The sequence below is a fragment of the Saccostrea echinata genome, unplaced genomic scaffold (assembly GCF_033153115.1).
Source record: "Saccostrea echinata isolate AGI-Se365-2 ecotype Australia unplaced genomic scaffold, CSIRO_AGI_Sech_v1 ptg000008l, whole genome shotgun sequence".
In the NCBI taxonomy this organism is placed as follows: domain Eukaryota; kingdom Metazoa; phylum Mollusca; class Bivalvia; order Ostreida; family Ostreidae; genus Saccostrea; species Saccostrea echinata.
Genome location: NW_026889757.1, coordinates 7,384,359 through 7,396,365, shown reverse-complemented (window position 1 = coordinate 7,396,365; position 12,007 = coordinate 7,384,359). Strand labels below are relative to the sequence as shown.

Below are 12,007 nucleotides of genomic sequence, written 5' to 3'. Positions count from 1 at the left end.
TAAATGATGATAATTAATGTGGTAATTCTGTGACTTCTCAATCTTGTATGTTATTATAATAAAGAGTATATTATTTAGCAGTCTTGATAGCAAGATGAAAGAGCTGAATATTACTTTGTAATGTATCCAATTAAAAAAAAAATAGATCTGTACGTAACTGTAACACTGAGTATGCTATATGTTTCTTGATTGGATACATCATACATTACAAAAAATAGGCACTAGCTGTTAAACTTTTGTCAAAAGGATGCTGTATTTCATTACATTGTGTTTGACAAATGTATATGATATTGCTTATTTGTTTCAGTCTTCTCATCATATTAGGGGTCATATTTGGATCCATTTTATTCTTGTAAGTATATAAAACTGAAAGATAATTTGTATACCTTTCTTGTCTCCTTGAATATAATGCTATTTAAGAGGGCAATTCTTAGGGTGTACACACTTAGTGTAGGATGAAAGAAAATTATGTACATCAGGGATAGATATTTGTATTTAATTAACATGGTGAAATTAATTTCCATTTTAATTTAACTCATGCAAAGTTTCTATTTTATTTTTTATATATAGTTTGTTTATATATAGTTGCAATCCCAATATTCAGTGTTTTTGAAGCAATATTAACCAAATTAGAGCAGTGTTTGAGCAGCAGTGATTTTAATGTCACAAACAATATCTCATATATAATGTAATAAACAGTGGCTGTCACTGTTGGAAACAGCTTTGGAACTGATCAGGAAAAATGTTTTGATTTAGCCAATAGGGAAGCTAATAGTTGTGCACTAAACATTCTGAAGGAAAATGATATCAGAGGAAAACGCATTTGTAATTTAATTTGAATGGACTTATCAAATCTATTTGTGACAGAAGTTCTTTGATGAAAATTTTGTCCCTATGGAGTCCTCAATGTCTTTTTTTTTTTAATTCAATCCTGGACCATTGGGACAAAAAATTATTATGGACTTTTAAGATAGTTAATATAGTTAGACCATATTAGGCACCTGAGAAGTCCATATTGATCATATGAAGTTTGTAAGATTTAAAGAAAACTGTCAATTGTTTTAATTCTGTTTATTTCCAGAGGAATAGGAGCTAATGAGAGTTTTCCTGATTTTTTTACACCAGAGATCTTCTTTCACTACCTTCTACCACCGTAAGTCTGTTATGTATTCAAGTCTATACTGCTATGTTATATACACAGATTCATGTCAACAGATGAAAATCCATGTAGAATTTCACAATTTTCAAACCTTAATTGATTATTTACAGTTTTACTTAATTTTACTTTAGTGGTATGGATTTATTCTACCGTGAAAACAAACATTGTATTCAAAACAGAGCTGTGTACAGAATGTACACATATTTTAAATGACACTTTCAGTACAAATGAAGAGTTTTACTCTAGTGCCTAATAGGAAATTTAAGCCTTTTGTTTTTAGTTCACCTAAGCTTTAAGCTCAAATGAGATTTTGTCAGGCATCCAACTATCTGTTTATCCACTCTTCAGCCTATTTACACATTTTTTACTTCTTCTCAAGAACCACTGGGCCAATCTAAACCAAACATGGTTGAAAACATTCTTGGGTAAAGGAAATTCAGATTTATTCAATGAGGGGCCATATTCCCCCTTCCAAAAAGAAGATTAATGAAGAAAAGGTAAAAATAGAGTGGGGCTCATTAAAAATATCAAGAAACACTGGACAAGAAAAGATAAAACTTATCTAAAAACATCCTTTAAAAATACTCTTTAGAACAGCAGGGCCATGATTATTATTAGTAGTATTAAAATGCACTATCCACAGATAGTGCAGATTCAAATTCGTTCAAGGATCCAAAGGGTAGGATGGGGCCACAATATGAGTTCAAAGTTAATGTTGGAAAACATTGGAAAAAAATCTGATAAAGAACATTAGGACCATTATTAGTCATTATTCAAACATCTTTGGGTAATGTGGATTCAAGATTGATCTTATTATGACCCACATGGATGGGATGTGGCCAAAATACTGGTTCAAATTTAAAGATGGTAACTTGGAAAAAAATATCTTTACAAATCTTTCCTAAGAACAGCTGGAAAGGGTGGGGGTCATAATATGGGATCATCAAAGCCCTACATTGGACTATGTTGAGGTGAAAAAATTAAAAATCTTTTTGTTAAGAATTGCAAGACCATGATTAGTCATTTTATTATATAGTCATCCACAGGTAGTGCAGATTCAAGTATGTTCAAATGATGGCCCCCTGGGGATTGGATGAGGCCACAATAATGGATGAGAGTATTACATGGGAATACATTGTACAGTATACAGAAAATCAAAGAGAAAATTCTTTTCAGGAGTAGCAGCTAGGGTCACACTAAATTGTTCTAGTAGCAAATATACCCAAGTTCTGCGGATTCAAGTTTCTTTTCTCCAAATTATGGACTTTATATTTAGAATGGGGCTGAAGGGGTGGGGTGGGGGGGGGTGTTCAAATTAAAAATAATGCATGTTCCCTGAAGAAAAAACACTTTTTTAGCTCACCTGAGCTGAAGGCTCACTTGAACTTTTCTGATCAAAGAGTGTCTGGCGACCGTCTGGTGTCTGTAAACTTTTCATGTTTTCAACTTTTTCTCAAGAATCACTGGGCCAATTTCAACCAAACTTGTCACAAAGCATTCGTGGGTGAAAGGGATGTGAATTTGTTCACAGGAAGTGCCACACCCTCTTTCAAGGGGAGAAAATTAAGAATTCATGAAAATTTTATGGCATCTTTTAAAAATCTTCTTCTCAAGAACCACTGTGCAAGAAAAGATGAAACTTATGTGAAAGCTTCATTACATACTCTAGATTCAAATTTATTCATATCATGACCCCCAGGTGTAGGGCGGGGCCACAAGAGAGGGTTGAATTATGTAATTTGTATAGAATAGCTTTTGCACACATGTAATCTGAAAATTTCATGGTTTTCATTTTCTCTTGCAGTATTATATTGGAAGCCTCCTTCAGCCTTTATGACAAAACATTTGCAGACAATCTAGGAAGTGTTCTGATACTGGCTGTCATTGTAAGTTGCAGTGAGTTTGGTATGGTTACAAACTAGGAAGTGTTCTGATACTGGCTGTCATTGTAAGTTACAGTGTGTTTGGTATGGTTACAAACTAGGAAGTGTTCTGATACTGGCTGTCATTGTAAGTTACAGTGTGTTTGGTATGGTTACGATCTAGGAAGTACCTGTTCTCATACTAGCTGTCACTGGAAGTTACAGTTTGTTTGGGACCAAATATATGATGAAAATTTTTTGAAATCAATTTTGATTATTACAAATAACTGTTATATTTTAGTATTAAAGTCAAAGAAAAAGCATGACTATTATTTGAAGGAATCATCTATTCTACTCTCCTTGTATTAAACATTAATAAATAAATATTCTGCAAGCCTCTTAAAATCATATGGCCAAAATCCCTCATATTACATTTGTGTTCAGTCTGGAATGAAGTTTTCACTCTCTCCCTTTCAGCACCTGAGTCACTCAGGTGACCTTTTGCTATACGTTTTTGTCTCTCATTGTGCTATGTGTATTGTCCGTTAACATATGAACATTATCAGCTTCTTCTCAGGAACCACAGAACCAATTTCAACCAATTTTTGCTTAGAACATGTATGAGTGAAGGGGAATGGAAATTGTGAATTTCATGAACCCTGCCAACCCCCAACCCCCTGGGCCTTATGGGTGGGGCCAAAACCATCAGAATGAGTGCAATTTTTAAATGTCTTCTTCTTTACTCCTGGACATCAAGCAGTCGTACTGTTGGAATGATTGTAATAAGCATTGAGCCCTCTACCAAAATTGTGAAATTCATGGCCCAAGGGTCGGGGTTCGGGAGTTATGATGGGGCTCTAATGATCATGTAGTGAAAATGTTTAAATTCTTTAAAAATCTTCTTCTCTCTCCCTGTATATAAAGCAGATAAACTAGGTGTATGGATATGATGATCAGTGGTGCCTCTTCCAAAATTGTGAAATTTGTGGCCTCAGGGTGAGGGGTTCTGTGAGAAGGAGGGAGGCTCTATTGATTATATAGTGAAAATGCATTATTTCTTTTAAAATCTTCTCTGCTCCTAGGTATTTTTTAATTTCCTCAATTATTATTCATGTGCTTTACATCTAATATTTTAAATCAACACAAAGAAACCTAATTGTCAGCAGAATGTTTGAATAACTTTAGGGATCATAAAGAATTAATTTATATTCTGTAAGTGGCTCATTGAATTTTTTTAAAATAAATAAAAAATTTTCCTGGTCGTCTTTTAATATGCATGCATTTGATATTATGATATAGTCCATGTCATATTTTTAGGTTATGTTTGGCCTACACCTTCAAACCTTGTTGGTTAATGCATCTTGGTTGTATAATGACACAATGCAAAAGTAACAAGTAGGTCTCTGTGACCTCAGTTTGGCATTATATTGATTTTCAGATCATATTCTGAAACAGTGCAAGAGCTGGCATCATCAACTTTGTCAATTGATGTGTATTGAGGGGAGGGATAGTCCACCCCAAAAGTAGGTTGCTGTGACCTCAATTTTGCATTTTATATATGTTACATGTCAAATCATTTCCGGTAATAATTTTCATACTCTGAGGCTTTCAAGTGTTAATTTAGTCTTAATTGTCAGATGATGCATCTTGGATTGGTGGGGGGGGGGGGGGAGAACTTGAAGTAGGTCAGTGTGACTTCATTTTGGAATTTGTTTAGTTTACATAGTCACTGAGATCATATGTTGCACAAGGTCAGGCGTAGAATCATCTTCATGCATGTTAAATCATGGCTCTTAAGTAATTTTTTATAACCTGTTTTCCTGAAAGTCATATCATGTGCTTCTGAGGTGCACTTATTAATTTTCTATTTCCGTTATTTTAGGGAACAACGATATCATGTTTCTTAATAGGTATGTATATCCATATCTATAACATTTTGTTCGCTGTATTATGCTGCATTTTAAGCGTGGACACTGTAGTTTTATTAGATTTGTAACTTTTTTAATATTTCCTGTTCACTTTGCTGTATAAAGGACTGACATTGTATGGGTTGATGATGGCTGGTGCTATGGGAGCTATATCACAGATCCCCTTAATTCAGATACTTGTCTTCTCCTCCCTTATAGTAGCAGTGGACCCAGTGGCAGTCAGTATTATCCAATCCTATCATTTATATTTTGCCATTGTGTGAATGATATTGTTTAATTACAATTGTATGTACCAGTATGTGCATGTTATATTGAACTTTTATTTGCACGTATAATTTTAAAATAAATAGAAATTATGAAGTTTATTTCTCAAACATAGAACATTTCCTATAAAAGAAAGATGTACAGCAATTAGAAATATCAAACATTCCCTGTTTATTATCTTAGTTTTTTAGAAATCAGTTATTTTTGCATTTATTATGTAGTCTTGAAGTTACAAATTTTAATCAATTACATAGTGAAAATTATATGCACAATTATGAAAGCTTCTCAAATATGGGCAAGCTGTAGAACACAAAATGAATCCTTCTAAATTCATATAAACATTGTACCTGCATATCTTAAGTTTGATTTTTGTCCACCCTGTTCACAAAAGTGCAGGGACATTGAATCTCATTCATCTGTGCATCTGTCTGTCAGTCTGTCTCAAAAATTTTAACCTTGGTCATTACTTTTAATAGAGAGAAGATGTGGCTTTTATATTTCACATGTGCATTACATGTACCTGTGACAAGACCTTTATAAAAATTCCATAATTTTTACCCCATGACCTTGAAGTCTCAACTACTTTCCAAAAATTTTTTTTAATTTGTCTGTAGCTTTTGCACCTGAAGACACATGGCTGTTATAATTTTACTTGACAATAGCCTGTGACAAGACCTTTCCCCATATGATGATTTCTGACCTCATGACCTTGATAGATCTACTTTTCAAAAGTTTTACATTGATCATAGCTCTTGCACCTGAAGAGACAGGGCTTTCATATTTTTTATAAAGAATATTACACATCCTTTCAAAATATAAAACATTTCTTTGCCTGATGGGCAGATAAACCAGGACAAAAGAGACAGTTACAATAAGCCATAGCACCCAACCAATAAGACCCCGAAAGCAGGTGACTTCAATTCTCTGAATTTGCAGTATAAGCACTAATTACATTTTCATGTATATTTACACTGTGATATATGTGTATTTGATTAATGTAGGTCCTGGCAGTCTTTACAGAGGTGGGTATTAATCCTACCCTGTATTTCCTTGTGTTTGGGGAATCTTTACTAAATGGTAGGTTTTATTGACCAATCAGTTTTAATTTGCATGAAAATATTATTGAAACCAATTTATATAGAAAAAATGTTTTTGTCCAGTGATTTTTTTTTGTGTATGTGAATAATGGAGGAGCAATTTAATCTTTAGAAAGAAAGTGCATCAGTTAACTATTTAAATTTTTTTTTTTATTCCAGTCATTTTTACCATTATTATCACTCTAATCATATACATGAATTGCTTTAAACATTGGTAAAATGTATCCTGATGACTATACCTTTTGCTATCAAACAAAAATACATAAATATGTTTGGCTTTCAGATGGTGTAACTGTTGTGTTGTATAATGTGATGCAGACATACAACAGGTTACAAGAAGGAGGGGGGACAATTGATGCTGTTCAGGTAAGAGTTATCTGCTCCTTTTCACCCAATTCTTCAGTTTAAGTTACAATGAGATGCATTTCTTAAAATATGTGATTGTTTTAAAATTGTGTCAATTTTCTCTGGGCAACCTAAAGTCCTTTTAGGCACCAATGTTTCATTACTTGACTGCTCAATCTGATTGCCAAGTCTTCTATACATTTAGGGGGATTGAGTGTTGATCCCTATACTGTGGAATCATTAAAATTTTGGGGGGGGGGGGCAATTTTCTTGGATTGCCTAAATTTTACAGGTTTGTGGGGGCAAAATTTTGTGTATTCACTCATATCTACGAAAGGAAAGATGGCTCGTATGACCCCTGGCAATTATTAATTTGTCAGGGATGTGAATTCGTGGATGCAGGGTACCCACGAATTCCACAGATGTTGTGCCACCATGAAATCTAATGATTCCACAGTATATCATCTTATACTAAAACTTGATTTGATGCTTTTTCCTGTCATTAAAAAATGTTGCTTAAAACCCAGGAGTGCCAGTTTTATAATAGAGTGCTTCTAAATGTTTTAATGATTAGCTCCCCCTGAGCTGAAAGCTCAGATGAGCTTATCTGATCACATTTTGTCCATTTTCTTCTGTCCATCAGATAATCATTCTTTTTGTAACTCACATTTTCGACTTCTCAAGAACCTTGGGGGCAATTTCAACCAAATTTGCCTCAAAGCTTTTTGAGTAAAGGGGATTCAAGTTTGTTCAAATGAAGGACCTCGCCCCCATTCAAGGGGAGATAATTAAGAATTAGTGAAATTTTAATGGCTTTTTCAGAAATATTCTTCTCAATAACCACTGACCCAAGAAAGATAAAGTGTATATGAAAGCTTTATTTACAAAGTGTAGATTCAAAGAACGAGGGCACTTTTGATTGGCATTCGGCAGGAATCTGGGCGCACTTGAAAAGTGAAAATTTCATTGATCTGTCACATGGAATTTTAGCATTCTTTTGATGTATCGGGTTCCTGTGAAATAGGAAAGGGAAATATTTTCCCGATATTGTATTTTGATTTGCTAAAAAAGAACTTGAAAGTTGGCTAGATGAGTCATTTGGTACAAAATGTTACATTTTTAAACACGTTTTTCTGAAAATTTGCTATCTCTGGGTCATCTCTCCATGATTTTGAAACGTTATTTGTGTGTATTTTAATTCAAAGAAACTAACAAACATTTGTAAAAAATGAAGAGAAGACCCAGAGACAATAAAAAATGAACTTTTTCCAAAAAAAATTCCAATGTGTAAATGCGGTGCTTCATTGTCGCTTTAAAAACTTTAAACTGTGAGTAGCGGTGATAGCTCAGTAGTATGCGTTACCCGTCCAGTGCAATGAAAAAGAAATATTTTTGGTTCAATCCTCGCATGGAGCGTTAATATTTTTTTTTTAGTACAAACAATCAATTCTTTTGTCAGTTTAATTTTATGAACTGATTTATTTTCAAATAGATAAATTCTGGTTCTGTTGCACTGAAAGCGAAAGCAATTCTTCAAACCTACTGATACTTTAATATACACAAGTATGTACTTGTAATTGCATTGAACTATACCCTATATGTGTTTATTATTTATGTGAAACGTTACTAAGTTTTAGATGTAGTAATTATTAAGATAAGCGGACTGATATATTAAATTTGGCAAAGTATTTCAAACTAAATGTAACATTTTTTCATGTGCGTAACTTTGTAAAATATGTCCAGCTGTGGTCAACCGACCAAATCGTAGACATTTAAACTATAAATGTTTCGTACGCCTTATTCCTGCAGATCACACGCCAAACATGTCCATCCTCTTTGTTCAAATCATCACCTCCTTGTGTAGGGTGGGGCCACAATGAGTGAACAAAGTTTTACATCTCTGTGTTTCTGATTCATTGATCAAATGTGTCAGCTGTGACTGCAAACGGAGAACAAAACAGTGATATAAATACATATATATATATATATATATATATATATATATATATATATATATATATATATATATATATAGGAAAAAAATCTTTAAAAATGTTTTTCTCATGCAAGAACAGCAAAGCTGGAGTTTAAATTTTCTCTAAACATTCACTGGTATGAGGACTACTAAGCTTGGGGGAATTCACTATTCCATAACATTACATGTAATTAAGGTTCATAAACCCTCTGCTCACTCATATAAAATGTTGTTTTAATGCTTATGATTTTCCAAAACAGTTGTATCATGGCTTGCGAGGCAAATTAGACAATAAAGACATTTCAACTTGACAAATTTTTAAAGGAATAATAGACATTAATGTCATTAACAGTTACCTCTTAGCAGAGTATTAATGAACCTAATATAGGCGATTGGCAAATAAAAAGCAAACTGAAACAAGGTTTGTTGTTTCCGTTTGCTTATCTCATAGTTCCTGTTGTACCAAACTGTTAACCTGATGCTATCAAACTGACACTTCAAACTGGAAGCATCCTCAGGAAGTGTAGATTTGAGTTTCTTCAAATCATAGCCCCTGGGGGTAGGGTGAGGCCACAATAGGCAATCAAAGTTTTACATAAGACTATATAGGAAAACAAGTCTTTAAAAATCTCCTCTCAAGATTAGCAAAGTGATGATTAGTAGAAAATCATAGTTTTACATAGGAATATAGAGAGTAAAAAATCTGATGATGAAGAATAGCAGGGGCATAGTGACTCAGGTGAGCATTGTGGGTCTTGGTCCTCTTGTTTAATGTTTCTCCACCTTTCATACCCTAGTAACTATGTGTATTATAACATGTTTCAGATTGTGTTGGGTATTGTGAAGTTTATAATTGTATGTGCTGGAGGTCTTGTTATTGGGATACTAGTGGGGTGCCTATCAGCTGTACTTACCAAGTTCACCAACACAGTCAAAGGTAGTCAATGTCAGTTAATTGCTTCTTACCAGGATTGCTTCTAAAACATTTTTCAAGACTCTAAATTGTGCACAACTAACAGACCTGCCTATTTTCCCTATTCACCCATAATTATTACCATTCTTGACCCCCTAAATATGCTCTCTGATTTAAATGCCAGTGCAATTCTCCCAATTTCCAGATTCTCACTAATTTTTGTTTACATTACAATGAGTATAGCTACACAAATGGGTTTGCAAAATTCAAGACCGTGATTGACAAACAGAGAATTTTAATGTTGAGATATTTTTGCATTTCTACTTCTTGAGTAATTATCCTAAGTTTCATCATGTCTATATGGATACATGTAACATATTCAGCCATGCTTTCTGCAATTACTTGCACAACAATGAATTATTTGTTTTATACGAGTTCAGTTAAGTGTTCTACATTGAAAGTATAGAAAATTTTCTGCATCAAAGTCACATCTTATGGACAACTTGTTAGAAAACTACTGATAAATTGTTTGGGGTAGACAGGTCTGTTCTAATATGAGACACGAGCTGTTACATGTAATAGAGAAATGTATTCTTGATGCCCCAAGTTTAGCTCACTTCAACATGGAGAGCTAATGCCATATCCCCTGATGTTGGTGGCACTGTCTCTGTCTCAGAGGAATTTTTTCGCAGCAGGTCCATTTCTCGATCATGAGACTATTTAGCTTTGATTGCCTATGTTTTCAATTATGAAATGAATTTTATCCATTTGTTTGCTTAAATAGATTTTTATTATTATTTATATTTTGTTTATTTTTTTGCAGTGGTTGAACCCATAGCTATATTTGGAATGGCATACTTAGCTTTTCTCCTTGCAGAGTTGTTTGAATTTTCAGGAATTATTTGGTAAGTAATTTAATCATATCAGAAATAATATGGCATGTGATACATATTTATATGAAGTCCATGGTTAGAAAATATCTGCAGAATTTTGTATCAGTATTCTTAAAGACATTTTTTAAATTTAAATACTGTAAAACGAGAAAATATGACGCCCTACTAATTTTTAACGCTGTTGGCGCAAGAGCCCCAGGATGCTAAAATTTATTGTGCGCTAACAGATTTCTAAATATTAAACTTTTTTGTGTTCAAATTAAGCAATCACTTAAGTAGCTGTATAACTGTAGCGTTGTGGTTTTATATTTTAGTCTTTGACCATAACGCTACAGATCCCGTAATGCAAATAAGGTGCAATTTACAGTGCAAGATTTTCTGCACAAGGTTGGGGAGAATTTCTCCACTTTCCAGCATTGGTCAATCAACTACCTTTCACTCCCCAATTCTAGACACATTCTTCAACCAAGGTGTAAATTTTATACCCTCCCAACCCTAATTCTGAATGAAAATCAGAAGACCATGGTCTAAAAAAGTCCATGCAGACTTTATTGAAACCTCCAGGTGTTGGTCTCCAGTTTTGATAATTTTTATGTAAATGTTGAATTCTGACTCAGCAGAAAAAGTATGCCTACATTATAAATCTAATTTAGTGTTTTCAACTGATGAACTTTTAATGTGTAATTTATTTTTTGGCAGTATTATAGGCTGTGGACTGGTGCAAGTTGCCTACGCCTTTAATAACATAACTCCAAAATCCAAAGTAGCAATCAAATACTTCTCAAAAGTATTGAGGTAATAGTGGTAAAACTATGTAAGAAAGTTTTTTATCCTCAAATCTTCTTATTTAATTATAAAAAACTTTAAAATATCAAAACTTGTTAGAAATAGTGTTGAGTAAAACAAATGCTTCTTATGTAAACTTGTACATTAATCCTGTACAAGGTGTGATAAATAAACAGTGAAAGAAAGTCAAAGAAATAAGAAGCAACAACAAATTACTGAAAAGATTTCAGAACAAATTACACAAGGTCATTGCTATTTCTCAAGATCATCACTCTAAAAGGTCAAATATTGTATTTTTGAATAAAGGATATTTTGTATGATGACAGATCAACACATTGAGTATTAACATAAAACCATGTATTTCAGCAATACATCAGAGATTATCATTTTTCTGTTCCTGGGTCTGGCTCTGGTTACAGATCATGACTGGCGGACAGGCTTTGTTCTGTGGACTTTGGTGTTGTGTATTGGATTCAGATTTTTAGGTAAGGTGAGAGGAAACAAGTAATGTGTAGTGTTTTATTAGTAGGATGGTCATGTATTGACTGTGTACGGGATGATACCTGGTAAGATCAAGCCGAGCCTGGCATGAAATGTACTAACCAGGTATCATTGTGTCACGTACCTGGTCACTCATGACATGATATATTATGAATTTACCCCACTGATGACAAATACATGTATTCAGGTATTAATGGTCTGAAAAATTCAAGTTGCTGACAGTTGTAACCTGGCTTTATCAAAAGTAATTCTATTACAGCCAGATCAGAAAATTCTAAATTGTT

General features: G+C 33.6%; 1 protein-coding gene across 3 annotated transcripts in view; it reads left to right on the top strand.

The window, feature by feature from the left end:
• Positions 1-12,007, top strand: part of LOC133181004 (sodium/hydrogen exchanger 4-like) — a 39,433-nt gene that overhangs the window by 6,286 nt on the left and 21,140 nt on the right. For all 3 annotated transcript variants that reach the window (XM_061315510.1, XM_061315509.1, XM_061315508.1), the window contains exons 3-13: positions 308-352; positions 1,082-1,153; positions 2,964-3,045; positions 4,904-4,931; positions 5,055-5,167; positions 6,215-6,290; positions 6,594-6,676; positions 9,456-9,567; positions 10,367-10,448; positions 11,136-11,231; positions 11,589-11,707. In XM_061315510.1, coding sequence (XP_061171494.1) covers positions 308-352; positions 1,082-1,153; positions 2,964-3,045; positions 4,904-4,931; positions 5,055-5,167; positions 6,215-6,290; positions 6,594-6,676; positions 9,456-9,567; positions 10,367-10,448; positions 11,136-11,231; positions 11,589-11,707 — 908 coding nt within the window. The remainder of the gene's footprint in view (positions 1-307; positions 353-1,081; positions 1,154-2,963; positions 3,046-4,903; positions 4,932-5,054; positions 5,168-6,214; positions 6,291-6,593; positions 6,677-9,455; positions 9,568-10,366; positions 10,449-11,135; positions 11,232-11,588; positions 11,708-12,007) is intronic.